This window comes from Lygodium microphyllum, chromosome 5 (assembly GCF_053477565.2).
Source record: "Lygodium microphyllum isolate KBCC chromosome 5, Lygodium_microphyllum_v1.1.10, whole genome shotgun sequence".
Classification (NCBI taxonomy): domain Eukaryota; kingdom Viridiplantae; phylum Streptophyta; class Polypodiopsida; order Schizaeales; family Lygodiaceae; genus Lygodium; species Lygodium microphyllum.
In genome coordinates, this window is record NC_141139.1 from 165587174 (window position 1) to 165609404 (window position 22231).

The 22231-nt window shown below is 43.5% G+C and overlaps 1 protein-coding gene across 2 annotated transcripts in view; it reads left to right on the forward strand.

Moving 5' to 3' along the window:
• Nucleotides 1–15493: 15493 nt before the first annotated feature.
• LOC148036643 (uncharacterized) overlaps nt 15494–22231 on the forward strand; it is a 49302-nt gene continuing 42564 nt past the window's right edge. The window contains exon 1 of one of the 2 annotated variants that reach the window (XR_015690971.1): nt 15494–15639. Coding sequence is in view for 1 of the 2 variants with exons in the window: in XM_087678682.1 (XP_087534808.1) it covers nt 15609–15639 (31 nt within the window). In the remaining variant the exon portion in view is untranslated. The remainder of the gene's footprint in view (nt 15640–22231) is intronic. The other variant, XM_087678682.1, reaches the window with a different exon arrangement.

Genomic DNA, 22231 nt, shown 5'->3' on the forward strand with positions numbered 1-22231 from the left:
AGTAGTAACTAGGAATGCATCATAAAGTGACGAGACATAAAGCACATCACCATCATTATTGCTTATGCTGTTGATCTCTTTGATCTTTACCTTTAATTTCTCCTCTTTCTTAAAACAATCATTCTTGATGTGTTTCTTTTTGTTGTAATAGTAACATTTTATGTCTCTTCTAGTGGGAAACTAGCTCCTTGAGTTCCCCTTATCATGAGACTTCCCCGTTACCTATATGTCCTTTGTTCTTAAAACCTATATCGTTCTTCATATTCATCTCTTTTGTAAGCAAGTTGCTTTCCACATTTGCGCTAGTTAGTCCACTAGTAGATGTCAAGCTATAGTGGTAGTTTTGAAAGTATTCCAACCTTCAGGTAAGGTGACAAGAAAAAACATTGCCTTCATTCAATGATGGAAAAGAAAAAACGTAGCCTTCATTGAGTCATGGAAAGTAAACTTCTATGTTGTTTACTGACTATAGATGGTATTAAACTCATTGATATGATTGGAGATGGAAGTCCCCTCCTCCATGCAAATGTCAATAAGTTTTGTCAACCAATATATATATGATGTAGCATTTTCCTTTTCGTATAAGTCACATAACTTCTTCTAGACTCCAAAATCACCACCTTTCATATCCTTTACATTGAATTATGGCAACTTAGAGAGAGTAAGTGTGATGGTAGAGACATGCAAGCTCATCCATCTCATCAAAAACATCCTTGTCCATTTCCTCAGGCTTTGTGCATTGGCTTGATCAACCTATTCTATACCAATACATTGTAAATATGCTATTTCTAATTAAAAAAATTCATACCATCCAATGTTTCAATGTTTTAAAAAACAATTTTCGAAGCAAAAAATAAAGTCATAGTCATTACAATATGTGCCAAATATGGCTACAAAAAGTATTGGGTGATTTGGATGTGGAGGGAGATGGTCGAGTTGCCATTTGCTGTGATAATATAAGTAGTATACAATTATGAACCTAGTCTTCCATTCTAGGACAAAACACATTGAGGTGCATTACCATTTTTTGAGAGAGAAGGTACTTGTAGGAGAGATTAACTTTGTATATTGCCACTGCCATTATGGTGGTGGTGTATATGCACCGCAATGGTAGTGGCAATCTAAAACCTCATTCCAAACCTTCACAACTCACATATCATGGAAACACAAGGACCAACCCTCACATCGACCTCATTAGCCACACTCCAATCACACATCACTCCACTTTGGGTTCCTAAAATCCTCCTAAAAGCACAAGGCTACTATGAGGGTTGCCGAATACTTTGGTTGCCTAAAGTGCCCACTCATGATGACCCCTTCTACTACCTCTTCCAATCCAACTCCTAGAGAGGCCAAGCACCACATGCCTCATTAGCCATACTCCAATCACACATCACTCCACTTTGGGTTCCTAAAGTCCTCCTCAAAGCACAAGGCTACTATGAGGGTTGCCGAATACTTTGGTTGCCTAAAGTGCCCACTCATGCTGACCCCTTCTACTACCTCTTCCAAACCAACTCCTAGAGAGGCCAAGCACCACGTGCCTCATTAGCCACACTCCAATCACACACCACTCCACTTTGGGTTCCTAAAATCCTCCTAAAAGCACGAGGCTACTATGAGGGTTGCCAAATACTTTGGTTGCCTAAAGTGCCCACTCATGCTGACCCCTTCTACTACCTCTTCCAATACAACTCCTAGAGAGGCCAAGCACCACGTGCCTATCATTGAACAAGGCTCCCCCTTAACCTCTCCTTTTTCTTCACCTTCCACATCTACACCAAACCCATCGGACTTGTTAGCACCCACCCTGTCTACATGCTAGGAAATGATATATCACCTTCACAAGAGGTTGTTCTTTCCGGGCTTCATACAATTGCTCCATATCGAATTAGTAGGTATTGACACCCAACACTAGCCATCCTTAAGAGACCACACCAATGCCAATCAATCTACAAAATGGCTAAAGATTTGATGATACTCTCAAACAAGCCAATTATGGATTGCTTTGTGCAACTAAACTCCATCTTCGGCACTTTTGCTAAACTATTTTCTCTCATGAACCTTGGATTAGGTGATCCTAACATGCTCTTGCTAGCATCTTAATGGTATCCCACATGGGAAGAACACAAACACCTCTTCTACAAAAGCCTAACAAACCTGGATCAATTAACACAAGAGATCCCACAAAAAACAACTAGAAAAGTGTAGAATACTTCCATCCTATATGATGAATACAATTAAGGACCCTCAAAGTGTCAATAGTTTAGAACAATTATGTAGATCTACCACTCGTTTCTTGAATAAATGGTATTCCTTTTAACATGAAGCTACCATGCTTAGATGCAAGATTGTCACCAATGTTGAACATAGAAAGATTGTAAGCTTCCTAAAGTATGATCCTACATATTGTGAGACCACATCTCTTCGTGCCATCATTGAGTCTCATGCACTAACTCTACCCAAGAAGTTACTTCACCAACCACTCCTTGACAAATGGCTATCTGAAGAAGAACCCCATGTCACCAATAGCTTCAATGGACATTCACTCCTAATGACCTCACATTGTATCTTTGCTCGTTCCTTGTTTGCCCTAACAACCTGGATGCTCTTGCTAACTTAGACTTCTACAACTGGTGGTTTCCCAATGCTTCTATCCCTCAACAAATGGCTCCAATTGTAGATACAAATAACACAATCATTTGTATGACCCAAAAACTCAAAAATAACCACACAAATTGAACATGAATTCCCAAGCTTGGAAGCTTACCTTATTTTCTGTAGGGGGAAGAAGATTAATGACTAATCTTAATCAAGCTTGAGAAGTGCTACCCTCAATCAACCAATGAAATAAATCAACCAATCAAAGTCCTAACCCACCCATAGTAAAATTTATTATTATGGTAAAAGGTTAACCAAGTAAAAATATGGTTGGTAAAATTTTAGTATAATCCTTTCTGTGATGAAATTTAATATTGAATTTCTTATTTAGTAGATGGCAGCCCAACATGTTCCTACACTTAAGCCTATCCCAACCCCTCTATGCATTAAGGATTCCCTCAATGAAGATAAATTTGTGTTCTCTACTCAACAATAGCACTTATGGATATACAAAGATGGAGAGTAGGCCACCTCAAGTTCAGAGTATTGAACAACCTCACAAACTTGGTAACTAGGCATTAGCTTGTTTGAAATCTACTCATCTAGTGTGGCCTAGTTGAGTATGTCAAAGCTATAGAGATAGCCATTTATTTTCTAACTTATGATGGCCTCATTAGAAACTACAACCCTAGTACTTGAAAACTCATCATGTACTTAGTACGAACATGCTAGCATTATGAAGACAAAGAAGTGGCCATTGAGTTTACTCTGAAATTGATTGAGGAAACCTTAAGTATCAAGATAGGATTTGGGAAAAATGTCAGTGTGTCCTGTGTGACTCAAATGACTCAACAATTGGAGAACTCAACAATGTGCATATGGTGTTAATTTGAAAAATATCCTAGAGGAGAAACTAAGAGTCACAACACAAGTGCTCCATCATATGTTCACTCACTATAAAACCATAGCCTACCCATCCAAGTGCCAAAGATGGTTGATGGAGGACATTGTGATAGATAATCTAGTCAATCAAGACTTAAATGCACTATGTCTAGAGTGAATCACAAAATCTTTGCCAAAGCCCACAAGGTCCTCTAGAAGAACCCCAATGAAAAGCTCAACAAGTTAGAAGGAAAGCATGGCTTCATCAACTACAAAGGGCTCCTTTCAAAAATTCTAATTTACAGCTTAATGAAAGGTGAGAAGGATCGAAGCTTACACGCGAGCTATGGCGGGAGAGCAAGAGCAAGAAAGAGAGAGACAAGAAATGGGAACTCCAACGGTCACAATGTGTGACCGGGCCTTCCTTTATTCAAACTGTCACTAAAAGAATAAAGAATAAAGTGACGTGACGGGCGCCCGCCACCTGCAGTGTGCAGTGGCGGGTACTGTCAGTGTAGTAATACACGGGGCGGCACGGCGGAGGCGCCTTTACCCCCAACAACCTCCCACTTAAAGGCGAATCTACCCTAGTGAGAGAGAAAAGAAAAAGAAAAGACAGTACAAATGTACATAGGTACAAGGGATGAGGAAAGGTGACATCTCATCCAATGCCCATCAACCTCCTGAGGAAGGCAAAGCGCTCAGTAGTGAGGCTCTTCGTGAGCAAATCTGCAGGATTCTCGTCAGTGGAGATCTTGACAAGGTCAACAGACCTGTCCTCCACGACACCACGTATGAAGTGATACCTCACCTCAATGTGTTTCGTCTTCGCATGGAAGACCGGATTCTTAGCCAACTGAATGGCACTCATAGAATCCGAATGCAGTGTAGGTGTAGCATCAATCCCAAGGTCAGCAACTAGACGGCCTAACCATATGGCCTCCTTGCAAGCCTCAGTGGCTGCAACATACTCGGCCTCAGTGGTAGACAAAGCCGTACACTTCTGAACCCTGGACATCCAAGAGATAGCCCCTCCAGCATAGGTGAATACATAGCCAGAAGTGGACTTCCTACTATCTGCATGTCCTGCATAATCGGAGTCAGTGTACCCCACGACCCCTGTATCCTGGCTGCCATAGCAAATACACATATCTGCTGTGCCCTTCAGGTACCTCATGATACCCTTCACAGCATCCCAATGTCTGCTGCCAGGTGTAGCCATATAGTGTGCCACAACACCAACTGCATGTGCAATATCTGGACGAGTGGCTATCATGGCATACATCAAACTGCCCACGGCTGATGCATAAGGGATCTTGGCCATCTCGGCCCTCTGCTCATCTGTCTGCGGACAATCGGCCTGTGATACCTTCACATAAGAAGGTAATGGACAGCCAATAGGCTTTACGTCCTGCATGCGGAAGCGCTCAAGGACTTTATGAATGTACTCCCGCTGTGAGAGATACAAAAGTCCCTGATGCCTATCGCGCTTAATGCGCATCCCAAGTATATGTGAGGCCTGTCCCAAATCCTTCATCTCAAAGCTCTTCTTCAGCTGAGATTTAAGAGCATCTAGCTCATCATGAGCTTTCCCTACTATCAGCATATCATCAACATAGAGTACCAAGATAAGCAAACTGCCATCACGAGCTTTCTTCGTGTAAAGACACGGATCCATAGCACTCCTGCTGTAGCCCTGTGACTGCATAAAGGCATCAAACTTATGATACCATTCCCTAGGTGCCTGCTTCAAGCCATACAAGCTCTTCTTCAACTTGCACACTAGGTGCTCCCTGCTAGGTTCTGCAAAGCCCTTAGGCTGATCCATATAGATCTCATCATGCAAGTCCCCATGTAGAAAAGCCGTCTTGACATCCATCTGATATAGATCTAAGTCAAGCTGTGCAACCAAAGCCAAGACTAAGCGCAGGGTGGTCATCTTAACCACAGGAGAGAAGACCTCATCAAAGTCCACACCATGTTCCTGCTTAAAACCCTTTGCTACCAATCTAGCCTTGTATGCCGGCTTGGGGTGTCCAGGGGTACTTTTCAGCTTGTACACCCACTTGCATGGCAAAGCCTTCTTGCCCTTAGGCAAGGCAACCAAATCCCAAGTCTCATTCTTATGCAGGGAGTCTATCTCAGACTACATAGCCCTCTCCCAGGAGTGACTGTCACCCCTGCGCATAGCCTCATCATAAGTGAAAGGCTCTCCTGCATCTGTAACCAAAACATAATGCATAGAGGGCTGAAATCTGTCAGGTGGACGTCTATCTCTAGCAGACCATCTCATCGCAGGCCCTGCTGCCTGTCTAACTACATGTCCAACATCCTGGCCCTGTGGAGGAACTGCTGCAGGCTGTACTACTGGCTGTGCTGGAGCTTTAGGCTCCTCCTGAAAGATCACTCTGCGGATCTCAACCACCTTCTCAGGCTGCCTGTGCATCTTGTCTTCATGGAAGACGACATCATGGCTGCGTACTATTTTCCGCGCCTGCGGATCCCATAGGCGATAGCCCATCTCTCCTGACTCACCATAGCCAAGGAATATGCATTTAATGCTCTTTGGATCCAATTTACTCCTCTTGTCCTTGGGCACATGGCAGAATGCCTCACATCCAAAGACACGGAGATGCGCATAAGAGGGTGGCTTACCAGCCCAAACTTCCTCTGCAACCTGGAAATCCAATCCACTGGAAGGCGATCGGTTTATGACATGCACTGACGTACTAACTGCCTCAGCCCAAAAACTCGGGGGTAGGCCTGCATGGCTAAGCATAGAGCGCACACGCTCCTGAATAGTCCTATTCATGCGCTCAGCCAAACCATTCTGGGGTGGGGTGTAAGGGGCGGTCAACTGACGCTTAATACCCCTGTCATCACAAAACTGCTCAAAAGCATGCGAGACATATTCTCCCCCATTATCTGTCCTAAGGCATTTCAGCCTATACCCAGTCTGGTTCTCAACAAGAGCAAGCCATCTCTGAAAAATTGCCAAGACATCGGACTTCTGCTTTATGGGATAAGCCCACACTTTCCTAGAAAAATCATCAATGAAGGTAACGAAGTACTTCGCGCCACCCATAGACATGCAAGGCATAGGCCCACAAACATCGGAATGCACCAATGCCAAGGGCTCACTCATGGGTGGCCTACCCGATTTCTTATACGTAGACCTATTCTGCTTACCATAAAGACAATGATCACACGAGTCAAAACATGCATAATCCAAAGGCGGAAGATACTGCAAACCAGATAACATTTTCATTCCTTTCAAAGACATATGCCCCAAACGGGCATGCCAAAGTGATACATGTGGGATAGAGCCCACTGCCAAAACATGGTCTACAGAAGACCCAGATACAACAAGAGGATAGAGGCTGCCAGCCTTGGCGCCTCTAGCAAGCACAAGTTTGCCTTTGGTAATCTTCCAGGCAGAATCCCCAAAACAGACATGAAATCCTGCATCATCCAACTGTCCTGCAGACATAAGACTACGCGTAAGCGCAGGTACATGACGTACATCCCTGAGCAAAAAGGAACTGCCAGTGGAAAACTGCAACTAAATATCTCCACAGCCCACAATATCAAGAGACCTGTCATCTCCAAGTCTGACTGATCCAGACACAGTACGGTAAGAGTGAAACCACTCACGGTAAGGCGTCACATGGAAGGACGCACCTGAATCCAATAACCAGCACTGTGCATACATACTAGGTGTCTCAGTCAAGTGTGAAGCATCAGAAGAACTAGCTGCAAGTATAAACTCATCACCACCATCGGACTCTTCAGTCTGCGTGACATTAATTTCCTCAATCTTGACGTTGGACTTCGCAGGTACTATGCTGCGATCAGAGGACTTCTCCTACACTTTATCTTTCCCCTTATCCTTGCGCTTCTCATTGCGCAACTCATGACAATGTGGTCTAATATGGCCCTTTTTCCCACAATGATGACAAGTGACATTTGCATTGCGTCCACGCGACTTACTACGCGACTTGCCACCACGAGATTTAGACCGACCCTTCTGCGAGTCACGGCCTCGGCCATTACCACGGTCATACCTGTCATTCCTGCCTCTAACTGTCAAAGCATGACTACCACGAGAGGCATCCAAGTTTTTGCGATTCACCTCTTCCTGAAGAAGAGCACTCTCAACATCTGCCAATTTTAGAGTAGCACTAGAGGCACATAGGGCAGTGCGGAATACATCCCATGACTCATTCAGAGTCCCAAGCAAGAAAAGAGGAGTTACTTCCTCTCCAAAGGTGATATCCTGCGAAGTCAGGTTCTTCAGTATAGCATGGAACTGGCTCAAGTGAGCAGACATAGTCGCATTATCCTTCATGCGCAGATCCATAAGCTGCTTCAACCAGTACATCTGACTCGCCGGACTTTTCTTATCATAAAGATTCTTGATCTTATTCCATAGATCCCATGCACTCTGTGCTTCCTCAAATACATTATAATGTACCTGTTCAGTGAGAGACAATACAATCGTGGACTTGCATAGCTCATCAAGTTCAAGCCAGTCGTCATTGTCCATGGTTTCAGGCTGCTCCCCACTCAACCGAAGTGGCTTAATCTGAGATTTTTGCACCAAAACCTGCCATATTTGACTCTTCCAGTAAGAGTAGTTGGTACCATCCAACTTTGTAATGTTAAAGATGGCACTATCATGCGAAGATGACGCCATTATGCAGGCTGGAAATGCCCAAATAGCCCAAAACTGCTTGCTGTTTTACTGCAGAAACTGCCCAAAAATGACCAAAACGGGGTCCAAAGGGCGAGCAAAGTGTGCCAAAAGTTGCTGCCCACTTAGTACTAGGTGCGGTACACCAAATCAGGATATTTCAGCATGAAAAGTACACCTCAGTCCACCAATAACTGCTTGCTGTAATAAATTGCAGGTATGCAGTCTAGAGAGCAAACTGTCCCAAAATAGGATCCAATGTCAAGCAAACAATGCTAGGTCCAAAGCCGGCATGAAATGGACATAAGCAAGGCCAATGACAGTGAAAAGAACATGAGCTCAACACCAAGCATGTCAAAATAACATCTGCCAGTGAAAGGCACACCCCCAGACACTCTAGGCAAAGTGTTCCTATAACTGCCAAAACCTGACACAAATAGATGTCTGCTCAAAGAGAAAGATCCAAATATGAGACTCAGCTCATAAGCATCCTGTGAACCAAGAGTACATCAATGCATATCCATAAAGATCAGAGTATGATCCCAAAGTCTCAATGCGTATGTAGCTGCTCAAGACATAAACTGCTCCAAATACATGTAAGTGCTCCAATAGCATGCAACTGTCAAAGGTCAAGTAAGAATGTAAAATGCTCCCACTGGCACAAAAGGCGTACAAAGCGAGCTCAGAAGCTCAAACAACCCAAGAGAAAGCACCAGTGATAAGTGACCTTGTCAATGCATCAAGCGCATCCAAGAGAGCATGACATACATGAAGCACCGGTCGTATTAACCATGAAGCAATACATAAGCCCAAATAAGCTCTCGGTCAACTCAATGACATCCAAATAGCAACCAAGATCAGTGATCAAGTAAGCCGGGAATGCTCAAATACATCGAAATCCAAGCTCCAAATGTCGGTATGGCATACACGAACCAAATAGCATATGTCACGAACCAAAGCATGTAATGCAAAAGCCTAAGTGTCAAGCACAGACATGAGGCATAGGTGGTCCACGAGCATGCCAAGTCGGTCGAAATGCCAATGAAGACGGAGCTAATGCGAAGCTCAAAAGCATCTCATAATCTCATACATATGCTCCAAGTCGTCCCCAAATGTCAGAGACATCATGCCAAAGCTCAAAGCATACATCCGGTATCGGTAGGTAAGTGCCAAAGCATGTAAAGTACCTTCAGCCCACTGTTATTCCAGCATGTATTTACCGTTCTAAACAGTAGATTTCAGCCCCAAATTCAAGCCAAAATCATGGTCAAACCAAATGCATACATCCCCAATACATCCGGGTAGGAAGTAGACCGCATACGGGCATCAAACAAGGTAACCGGAGTAGAGTATAAGCATTAAATGCCAATGCCAAGTGTGGCTGCCCTGTTTCTAGCACTGTATAACAGTAAATAACAGTCCCAAATCAGCCAATATTTCAAGCCAAAATCATGGCATAATCATGTGCATACATTCCCAAGGCACTAGGCATCATGTAGACCGCATACGGGCATCAAATAGCACAACCGGAATGGAGTATAAGCAACAAATGCTAATGCCAATGGTGCTGCCCTGTTTTCAGCCTGTTATGACAGTTTATGACAGTCCCAAATCTGAAGAAATCAGCCCCGAAAGATCAAGACCAATGCCCAAAGCTTTAATGACATCAAACATGAAGTCTATAGCCCTCTTGATCAAGGTAGAGAGCAAGAAGCAATGGCCAAGTGTGGAGCTGAAGTAGATGAGTGCTCACAGCCTGGAAAAAATGATGCAATCTGCCCTGTTGGTGCTGAACTTGCTGCTGCTCCACATGGGCTGAAAAGGGGGTAATGGGGGGCTCAATGATGGCCCAAGGTAGGCACATACCAAGCCATGAAGGCCCAATGCAAAGGGGAGGGAAGATATGAGCTATGGAGCTCAAGAAGAGTGGCTGCCCTTTGTTCCTGCCCTGTTTCAATCTGAGAATACACTCAAATGCCTGCAAATGCTGAAGCAATACCTCAAGGGCAAGGCCCTGATGAAGCTCAAGAAGGCCAGGATGGAGCTCGGGAAGCCGGGGAGAGTCGGGAGCTCAAGAGGTCGGCTATGGCTGCCGGGATGGAGACCCAATGCGTGAAGCGAGTCGATGCGAAGGTCGGGAAGCACCGAGTCGAGCTCGAGCAAGAGAATGCCAAGCTCTGATACCAGTTGAAAGGTGAGAAGGATCGAAGCTTACACGCGAGCTATGGCGGGAGAGCAAGAGCAAGAAAGAGAGAGACAAGAAATGGGAACTCCAACGGTCACAATGTGTGACCGGGCCTTCCTTTATTCAAACTGTCACTAAAAGAATAAAGAATAAAGTGACGTGACGGGCGCCCGCCACCTGCAGTGTGCAGTGGCGGGTACTGTCAGTGTAGTAATACACGGGGCGGCACGGCGGAGGCGCCTTTACCCCCAACACTTAAGAGTTCCTCTCAAGGATGTCCTACCTCTAGAATACATTGACCAACCAAAAAGCAGGAAAAAGAAGGAAAGAGAAGAAGCATATTCCTGATCATACTCTGAAAAGAATAAGAAGGAACAAGGACATAAAAGGGCAAATAGAAGATTGGTGAAGGCTCACAAATTATCGAAGCAACAACACTACAAAACCTCATGACAACCATGGAAGGACTACAAACTGAGGTTGTAGAATAGGAGCAAGCTCATAAAGAGAAGATCACCAAAAGTCAAGGTCAAATTGCATAAGTAAGCACCAACAAAGTGGATGAAGGGAATAGGTTCAAGGAGTCACTACCCCCCATGCATAGTGTGAGTAATCATCCAAGTAACTAAAAGCATAGTAGAAAAATGGGCATGGCAACTTGATATAGAAGCATTTAAAGAATCTTATTAGGCCACATGAAGCAAAAACAGATACCTTACCATGAAATCATGGGAAGTTTGGCCAAGATAGTTGGAATGGAGATATCCCATCATAGAAAATGATAAGACAACTTATCAAGCCTTTGTTTACTCAAGCAACATCACGAAGGTAAACCCACTCCATTGGCCCTACCCTTGTTGACATGACAAAGAATAGAAGGAAGGAGAATATGGTAGGTATAACTTTCCAACCAATGACAAGAAAAATACCTACCTATTCTAGCCCCTTGACCTCATCCTATCTTTACCATTTTTGTGAGAAGATTCATTAATTGCCTTGATTCTTCTTTTATCAACACCACTTGCAACTATCCACGCCTTCTCATTACATTACTCTGATAACCCATCATGCCATATCAGGAGTGACTTTCACCACTCTTTTTTTATGTGACTACAAGGATTGACCGAGTGGTGATGATATGACTTCATTTTGGAGTAGCACTATTATCTCCTTATTGTGTTGAGCTACTAGAGGATATGGTGGATAGTTGGTTTATCTTGTGTGCATATCCCTTCTACCTTGAGTTGCACTTGCAGGTGTGCAATTCCCTAAAGGAATACGTGGTTAGCATCATAGGATGCGTCCAACATGCACTCAAGCTAGTTCCTAAGTAGCATGACAACTTGCCAAAATTATTTACAAAAGAAAAAGAAAAAGAAAAGGAAAGGAAAAAAAGAATGCATGTTTAGCATCGTGGGATACATTCAACATGCACTCAAGCCAGTTACTAAGTAGCATGACAACTTGTCAAATTATTTACAAAAAAGAAAAGAAAAGAAGCATAATGACATGTTCACATCACCTAGGGGCATGCCCCCTAGCCCATGCCACCACACCACAACCCCAATGCACATTAAGGGCAAGACAACTCAAGCACGCTCAATAGACCTAACACCTTGGGCATAGCACTACACCCAATCCTACACCAACTAGGTCCTCAAGAGTGGGAATCCCCTTCACCCTAGGACCATGCATCAACCATCCTAGCACAATCTACTAGCCTTACTTTGCTATGACTAGAGTAAGTGTCATGGGGTTGGCACTTGACTATAGGAGAGGGACAAATGTTAACCAGTTGAAGAAAAGAAGACTTGAAGAGAAAGAGGAACATGAAAGCCACAAAAAATTTTGTGATTATTAGGCCTTGGAAAAAAAATCAATTGTTGTGAATGAGGGCCCTCTTGTGCAAATTGTAATTAATTTTCATAGCACGTAGCATAGGAACATGAAATTGAGTGCATGCATAGAGGGAAGATTGGTCTTTAGCCCAAAAAGTGGGTTGGATGGCCAAGGGGGATGGGAAAATCCTAATCCTAAAAAGTTGTATAAAAGGGATGAAAGAGAATGGAAGAGGCTATTCATATGTGTGCTCATTTCTTGTTTTCCATTGAGAGAGAAAGAGAGAGAGTGTGCGTGAGAGAGTGAGGGACCAAGGGTGAAGCCCCCATCTCTTCTCTTGAGCGCTCTCTCATGCCTATCCTCATGCTCCCACCTTGCATGTGAAGGTCATAGAGGGTGAGAAGGGAGAGTGGGTGCATAAGTGGGTCGTGGAGCCTTCCAAGAGCCACCTTATTGAAGGATGGCCAAGGGAGCTCACTACAATGGTTTTAGATTTCTTGCGATGTGTAAGACGCTAGGTGAGAGCATTTTGGCTAAATTGAGCAAGTACACCATTATTCTCTTCATAGGAAAGGAAAAACATTTCAAATTTTCCCTTGCTATCTCTAGAACCAGAAACCTCAAAGAATCTACCATGGAACCCAAACAAATTGGCAATACCTTGGGATCTTCTTAGATTAAATTCAATTTGTTAGCAACAAACATCTATCGACCAAACACTCTCCCATATGTATTTCCCCTCTAGAAAGGTTTATAAGCAATGGCTGTGAAAACACAACAAAGAGTAGGGGTGTAAGTGGGCATGCTTGCCTCATTGACCTTTTAAGAGCAAAAATTTATCGTTTGTACCCATTAAGGCACAATGCCATGGATGCATTAGAAGAAATGGCCTTGACCAAACAACAAAAAATGTCACTTAAGGCCCTCTTCTTAAGCATAGCCTAATTGAAATCCCATGGGATTTGATCTTATGCCTTGTCAAGATTGAGGTTCACCATAATGAATTTGGAATCTTCTATGAAAGTAGTAAAGTTAAAAATTGCTTTGTGTGTCTTCCTTCCATAAACTAAATCCATATTGCCTATTGTAAGCATAGGGAGAGGTCTCCAATTGCTATAGCCCTTTCTAGAAGGGGACTTTGATAAATTTTATTGCACGTATTTACATTTGATGAGTTGACCTTGATTCTTCTCACCTCATTTTACATGGCACATAAATTTGATTTGTAGACTCCCATAAACAGTAAAAGAAATCTATTGGAAGTCCATCTATCTTGAGAGTTTTGTTCTTGCTAGTTAAAAAGACCACAAATACAATCTCATTTTCCAAATAGGGTTTGTCAAAGAGTAGTGCTTTCCCATACCTTGGTATGGGATCCAAACATCAATAAACTGTTTAGAGAAAAGCTACATCAAAATTTGACTCTTTGCCAACAATGATTGCCCAAAAGCTCTTAAACACTGACACAATGCCCTTTTCAAAAGGTATTTCACCTCTTTGCTATCATTAACTTTGGCTATTCATGGGTTTTCTATTTTCCAATCACCTTGAACATGAAAGAGTTGGTAGTCTCCTTCCTTTCAACAATGAATCCTAGCCTAAACTCATGCTCCTTGCAAAGCATAAGTCCCTTGTGGTTCTCCAAATGATCTCAATCCCTTGCATGACCCCCAAGAAATAGCGTAGTCATTAGGAATATCCACAACAAAACAAACAAAGTATCCTGACATTGTGAAACATGTCCTTTCTTAGTGTGGTCCATTACTTTTCCACATTCTTATCGAATACTTTAATCATTACTTGACACATCTATCCCATAAAGCTTTATTTTGTAGGTTGACTCTTGTTCACACTTTCACCACCTTTTGTTGGTATTATTCTTGCTTCAACACTGGAGTATTATGCTTGAATGGTGGCCCCCCCTAGCATATGTGCTCTTGCTCTTCACAATCTCAAAATCAATTATCAATGGGAAGTGATGTGGGTCCCCTAGCATATGTGCTCTTGCTCTTCACAATCTTAGAATTAATTATCAATGGGACGTGATGAGGGATAGACAGATTTGAGATGAAAAAGATCTCCATAGTTGGATGCACCCACTCCATCCAAAAAATACACCTTATCAAGACACATTGCTCTCTTGATGATGTCATCATGCTTCTTTCTCCAAGAAAAGCTCCTACATGCACCAATTCTATACAAGCATAATCTAGGTTGTGCTTACATTTAAAGGCCACTACTATTGTTCATTATAACAAGGTGTCCCTAATATGTTTGACTTGTTTGAGGGGTTCTCCACCATGTTCTAATCCCCAAGAAAGATCGAATAGGATGATCAATCCATGTCTCTTCACTAGTGTTTGAAGCATGCACCGAGTACAAAGTCTACTCTAGTGCCTTTAACATATAGGCTTTATGCCCACATGATTCCACTTGTACAATAATAATTGCATTATGACTAATTGACGACGAATAAAAATCATAGTACCTTTAGGACCCTTGCATGGCACATCTGAGAAGGATCTAAGGCTAAAGGTGGAACCTCGCTTCCACTTGACTAGTTGTGTTATCATGTTAGGCTTCTTGTCCCTTACCAACCTACTCAAGCTTGCCCTTTTGGTGATCTAGGCAATCCTCTCTAATGTCCCAAGTACTAATTTTGCATACCATCACATGTGACTATTGATACCACCACATCTAACCCTTCACGAGGGGCATACACACTAGAAAAAGCATGATTCCTTTGACCATTTTCTTGACAGAAAATGTTCTAGTTGGCCAACTTTCCTTTGTCATCAAGTTGAGTAGGAATTTTGAGCCAAGAGTCTTCTTTTACATCCTTGCGGTTTACCTTTCCTTTTTTGCCAAAGATCAATATTGTCTAGTTTTTGATAGGAAGGGTTTTCTCACCTTGATTACTATCTTTCTTTTGAGGCACCACCTATGTGCTAAAGGATCTTACTGCTGTTGTGAGCTTCGGGAGAGGCCCATCTTCTTTTGCTTAACCTATGTAGCACAAGGCTCCATGTCCATTAACTCTTTTGGAGGTCATTGGATGCTCAACCTATGTAGCACAGGGTTCCATGTCCGTTAGTTCTTTTGGAGGTGAGGTGCCATCACATGCAGGACACCAACTCAATCCACAACTAGACACCTAACCCATTAACTCTTCTACCCCCTCCCCGAGAGGCAGTTGGAACACACACGTGAAGACTTGTTTCCGGTTGGATTAAGATGAAACTAAACGGTCTTAGCTTAGGAATCCTTGTGATTGGACTGCGGCAGTCAAAGTGTTATCCAAAATACAGTAAATAAAAGTGTTATCCATCCACAAACGTTAACAACGTCGGATGGCCTTATTTTCGTAGTAATTCCACTTCGACCTTCCCCTACCGGTTTCGGGCAACAATGGCGAACTCCATCATGCTCTGCAATGCAGGTCTCTCTCTCTCTCTCTCTCTCTCTCTCTCTCTCGTGCGCGCTTGTTCTATTTTCTCTTAAGAAACGTTTATGCTTATGATAGTGGAGTCAATAAGTAGAACCAGTTTAAGGCGAGGCGGCTCCATGAAATGCGTGTGCAGTCTAACTTTCAAAGCAGTAGCAATGATCCATGCCATCTCCACCATCAACACGTGAGCAATGGTTCTCCTGAAGCTCGGCAGACAAACATTTGTGCCTTGGCTTGTAACCTGCACCAAACGCTTCTAATGTGTTCTTGTATCTGAACCTCCTTGACCTCCTCCACATTATAGGCACCTTCCCTATCAAGGATGTCAGAGCACTTGTCATTCTGGAACAGAGTACAGATCCTGAAGGCAGTCCCAGACATTTGCAACAAACTTTGCTGGAATTTCTTCTCGCTTGAGGCTCAAGGCTTGGACTAACTAAAGTGAGACGAAACAGCTAATTGATCCTTTGTGAAGTTGATGATCCTGTGTAAATTTGAGTGAGTGTCACTGCTCTCCGATCTTATCCCAAGCTTGTTCAGTTGTCTCTTGTATGATCCAAAATTTGACTATCAGGATCGACATTCTGTATCGATATTTTCTGGGGCATTTCAAAAGTTTTGCCTTCATTTTCTCTCTGGAGACCTGAGAGTAGCTGCATCTTTTGCAGAAATCACAGCGTTTTCTGGAAAAGCAATCAGTAGAACGTTACATGTAGAAGCTTAGGGGGTAATTGGGGACTCTTCTATGAAACCTAGTTGCTTTGATGCTTCCAAATACTTCAGAATAGAAAACTTATTTGAAACTAGAAAAGTGTGGTGTTGAGTGAGAATTCCAAACCCACTAAAAACCACCTCCCCTAACTGGTTTGCTCTACTTGGAGAACCTGACAAGTTGGAGCAGCTTGTTAATTGACATGGATATAAAGATTCTCAAACTGCTGCACACGGTGGAGCTTCGATCAGGATGATGCAAGATAGACGAGCTGATCATGTAGTAATGCACATGCCAAGGACTGAAGCTTGCCCTGATGTAGACACAACCTGGGCAAACAAAAGAACTGATGAGAACTTAGCCTGCCACATTTTGTTAGTCAGTCTTCTACTGGTTGCCATCCTTGACCATAGAGTGTAGAAATAGCTGACTCTCGATGTTTGTCATGAAAAAAGCTTTGCCGAAAACACTATCATGATCATGGACTCCTGGCATTTGGCCAGACCACTAACCTTTCAAAGTATCCCCTCGTGTGGGAATAGACCAGGAGCAATGATTGCTCTCTGTCACAACCCCCCAATTCCCATCATGAACCTGAAAGGTAAACTAGAAATAGGTTTCACATGTAGAAAGCCATGCTTAAGTATACACCCCTATATACGGATGGGGCTCGGATCCCTCACCATCCCCACCACCCATTTACGTTCCCTCTTTGGTAGGAGAGTTGTGAAGGATGAAGACAATACTAGGTCTAGAAGAACAATCCCAAGGCCATTGGAGCCTTTGCTACAAGGCTGAAATCAAAGTCGAAATTCGAGGATGAGTCAAAGGAGGCCTTTGCAAGGATAAGCTATTCTGTGTGAACTATGCCCTTATTATGAGAGTGTGCAACGGAAGAAGGAACTCAAACACAGAGGAAGAGAGAGAGACAATCTGCAAGAAAAGAAGAAAAGAAACTTGCACCGAACAAGGAACAAATGCTGAATACAGGAAGAGGGCTGATCAGTCCCTACATGCAGCTCACATTGTCAGTGAGTGTATTAGATCCGACTAATGATGATGGCAGTACGGAAGACAGAGGAAGAGGATGGAATTAGAGAGTGCACCTGCCAAGGAAGGAGGAAAGATGATGATATATATGATTGCCAAGTGGAAAATTGCTATAAATAGCCAAATATCCCAAAAATTGGCCAACTTGGGGCCAAAAATATGGCCAACCAGCATTTAATGCTGGTAAAAATGCCAAAAATGCTCAGAAAAATCCTGAAAAGGGTGGAGAATGTCCAACAGGTGAGGTAGGTTGAAGAATGCTGAAACTACCTCGGGAAATGCACATAAAATCCCGATTGGAGGAGAAAATGCACTGAAACTCAATAAACTGAGTACTCTAGAATGAGCTATCTCCTCCGTCAAAACAAGTGATGGATACGTCAAAGCTCCTAAAGTCCTTGTCTGACTCAGATTGAGGCCCATAGACAATAGATGACAAGGCATAACAAACATGACTACTAACACCTCCTTTCAGATTCTGGATGTGCCGGAAGGCCAGGGGAGAAATGGATCTTGGGGTGGCAAGAGGAATGCTGATGTCGATGAAGTCCGATGATAAAGTTTGCTGATGAAGAGGCTCATCACGATCTTGGGAAACCCCCTCTGAAACACTAGGGGGCTAGGAAATCCATAGCCACATCATCGAGATTGTCTCCCTCTAAAAGGGATGGGGAGAACGAGTAAACCACCGGAGGAGAGGGTGGGGGAATAGATGTAGCAATAGACGACTACCTTGGAGGACCTTGCATAAGAGCAGGGGAATGGAGCCTATTAAGTCCGCTCTCTTGCCAACCTATTGCGATAACTACCCTTGTAGAAGGATCCTTAATACAAATGGCCTGCTTGGTGAAGACAACCCGAGTACCAAGCCTTGTAAGGCCATAAACTGAGAGGAGTGAAAGCCCAAAACCAGAACATAAAGGGCTTGTGAAAGGGAGCTCAAATGTTTTAGCTCCATCCTTTGCTCCCAGATGAAGGTGAGGGTACTTCTTCCAACATTTCTCCTCTGGACGTGTCCCCTTCCCAAAATATGGGCATTCAGGCTTCTTTGAATTGGAGTTAGAACTTGAAGAACTCTCCTATCTTTTAGCCTTTGACTTCCCTTTCTTCTTCGTCCCCCCTCTTGAACTTACAACAAAAGCTTTGGTGGAGGTGGATCCAGTGGCTATCTCTTTGGTGCGCTCGTCATGCTTCAAAACAAGCGGGGCAAGCTCCTCTCATACAAGCTTCTCATGGGTCCTTGATGTAAGAAGACTGGTGTAGATGACATCAAATTGGGGAGATGGCAGCCGAGTCAAAAGAATCATAGCCATATCTTCTGAAGAGATCATCCTGCCAAGGGACACAAGCTCATCCCTCATGTTTTTCAATCTGTTGATATGATCCTTCATGGAAGGAGAATCATCAATAGCGAGCATTCGTAATTTCTTCTCAAGAGTAATGTGATGGGCAAATGTCTTCTGATGGTACAAAGAAGCTGGCTTTGTCCACAGTTCCGTTGCTTTTCGCAACCTGCGCACATGCACTAGGACAAAATTCTGTGAGCTCATAAAGAGAAAAGATCGAGCTCTAGAGTTGAGCTGAGCCCATAAGGCCACACGATCCATCAATGATCCAATGGTGGGATTCTCCATTGGACGGGGAATAGGGTCGATAACTAGCTCCCAAAGATCGAAGGTATCAAGGATACACTCCACCTTACACGACCAAAGTGAGTAGTTGGAACCATCAAGCTGGTCTTCTTTGGGCAAAGAAGGGAGTACTGGCACCTGTATAGAGAATGCCATGAAAGGCATATGAAGGCCGGTAGAATGGGCCTTTTGTGAAACATGGAGAGAACGGGGAGGAGAGGGATCCTGCACAAACAGGCTACGTGACATCCAGTCGTCGCGTGAAGTAGCACAACAATCTATCTGGCTCGTAGAGGAAGGAACAAAGACCTCATGCTCTGAGTCAGCAAAGAACTGACGATAAGACATCTTCGATATCTTGCAAGACATCCACAAGAAATTTGCGTTTTGGCAGTAGACAACCTTGAAACAGGAGGAAATGGCTATATGATCACAATGAAGTCGATGTATAGGGTCTGCCTAGGGGAGATAGACTGTCGCCTGCACAAGGACTGTTCGTTTGCTGAGGAGAGCTATCGCCTGACCAAGGAACACTGCGTTTGCAGCAAAAGATTGTCGCTTGACCGAGGAAGCTGTTGCCACTAGTAGGAAAGGAACTGGGTAGCAAAACGGGTACTTGGCACAAGAAAAGTGGACGCCTCTAAGCTGAACGCTGCGTTTTCAACAAAACGCCAACATGGCAAGGCCGCTAGGCAGTCTGGGGCAGTCTCCTCTACGAGAAGTTAGCTCCTTGTCTCTCTTAGGTACCATGCTGTGATACCATGTGACAGTGCGCAACGGAAGAAGGAACTTGAACACAGAGGAAGAGAGAGAGAGTGTGTACAAGAAAAGAAGAAAAGAAACCTGCATTGAACAAGGAACAGATGCTGAATACTAGAGGAGGACTGATCAGTCCGTGCATGCAGCCCATAGCCTTAGTGAAGGCACCAGATCAGGCTGATGATGATGGTAGCACTGAGGACAGAGGAAGATGATGGATTCGAAGAGTGCACCTGCCAAGGAAGGAGGGAAGATGATGATATATATGACTGCCAAGAGGGAAATGGCCCATAAATCTCCAAATATCCCAAAAACTGGTCAATTTGAAATCTAGGGTCAAAAATATGGCCGGCCAGCATTTAATGCTGGTAAAAATGCTAGAAATGCTTAGAAAAATCCCAAAAAAGGTGGACAATGTCCGATAGGTGAGGTAGGTTGAAGAATGCAAAAATTGCCTTGGGAAATGCACATAAAATCTTGACTGGAGGAGAAAATGCACTGAAATGCAATAAACTGAGTGCTCTAGAATGAGCTACCTCCTCCGTCAAAACAAGTGATAGACAAGTCAGAGCTCTTAAAGTCCTTGTTTGACGTAGATTGAGGTTCACAGGTAGGAGATGACAAGGCATGACAAACATGACTGCTAACACTTAGGTCAGACTCTTTAGGATCACGAGCCTATTGTAGTTGATGAGGCTCTTGCATAGGAGGTTTGGTGTAGTGCTATGCAGGTGCCCACCATTCAGCCCCATTGTGTGCAGGTTTCTCACTTCCACATGCAGATTTCAGCCATCAGTCTTCTTCCTATGGCTGCCTGGCCCCTCCAGAGTGCTGCCACGTCATCATCAGCCCCTGCCAATCTGTGCATTGCTGCCGCCCATCACTCCCAGCTGCTGGCAACATCATCAGCCCCTCCAAACTGCTGCATTTGCTGATCAGGGAGGTTGTCCTGCTGTCCAGATGACATCAAACATGCTGTGTTTTGCAGTGCAAGCCCTGACACATCATCCAACACTCCATCAGCTGCTGCGTTTTGCAGATTTCCTGCTTCCTTCATCATTAAACCCCTCCTCATACTGTCACCTGCTAACTTAGTGATTAGTGTTTTGCACTTTCCCATGTTCTGACAGTTCTGACTGGTGGTTTCAGCACTCACAATCCGTCTCCCGTGGACATCACCCTCCAACATCATTCACTGCTTTGCCCTTGGGCATTATGTATACTTTTACATTCATTTTCTACATTGATTCATTCACTTCAGAATTCTCTCTCTCTCTCTATTGGTGTTTGTGTCTTTTGCGTTTTGAGTTTTGAGTTTGTGCCTTGTATTTAGGGTTTGTGTTACTATTTGAGTAATTGTGTTTCAGTCGTGTTTGTACATTTGGTGTTTTCTTAGTGCAAACACTAGCATATCTTCACACTACAAACTAGAAATTATTGACATTTCCAACATATCATGCAGAAAGTCGGTACGGACTGCATTCTTGCTCCTTTGAGCCCTTGGCAAACAGTGGTTGAGTCATTGTGACTCATAACAGTACATCAGAGAGAATGGTCTATATTTACTAGCCAAAAACCTAGTATTGCTACAAGCAAACTGAATTTCATCCAAGAAATGGAATGCTTCTAATTAGATTAACAATGGGATACATATGCTCAACACATTCTCCAATTGGTCAATCCATTGGTCTTGAGGTAGTCCAAGGACAGCAAAGAGAAACATGACTCCAAGTAAAGAAGCCCACTTGCCAAAATGACAAGTGAGCTAAGAAAGATAACTACTAATGATTTCATTGGGCTAGCAAACCATGGCTATATGGAGTAATCCATCCGTGACATTCCAAGGATGTAAGAATCCAACGGGAATTTGCAATGGATGAGAAGCCCAACCAATTAGTACCATTCAGCTCATAAGTGTATACAAGCACACACACTATGGCCAGTAGCCAAGTGCTTAGCATGATCATGAGCAAATACAATCTCAAAAAGACCATGCTTCCATGGAGATTAGTGTTGCAAGACACAAAAGCTTATCTCTAGAAAAGACAATAAGATCGAGTCTTCTATAGAGAAGATTGTTTGCTAGGAATTGCTAGCAACCTAGGACTATAACGACTACCACTTTCTTCTACAAACAACAAAACTATTCCACAAAAAGCGAATGGCTTCCAACTCCCGATTGTGGAGCTAGGAGAAGCAATTGATGACCATCCAGAGATGGTATCCAACAATCACCGTCTCTCAACGGAGCAAACTGTAGAACCTTGGGTTGTCGAGATGGCATTCTTGAAACCCTAGAAGAAGTAGAAGCAACCTCCGCGCATTGTGACAGTCGCAAGAAGGCTGTGGTACCAGTTGATCCTCCTATGGCTCGAAAGGGCTTAGTGCGCAATGAATGTGTCTAATTGCCTTGAGCATAAAAATTTGAGAG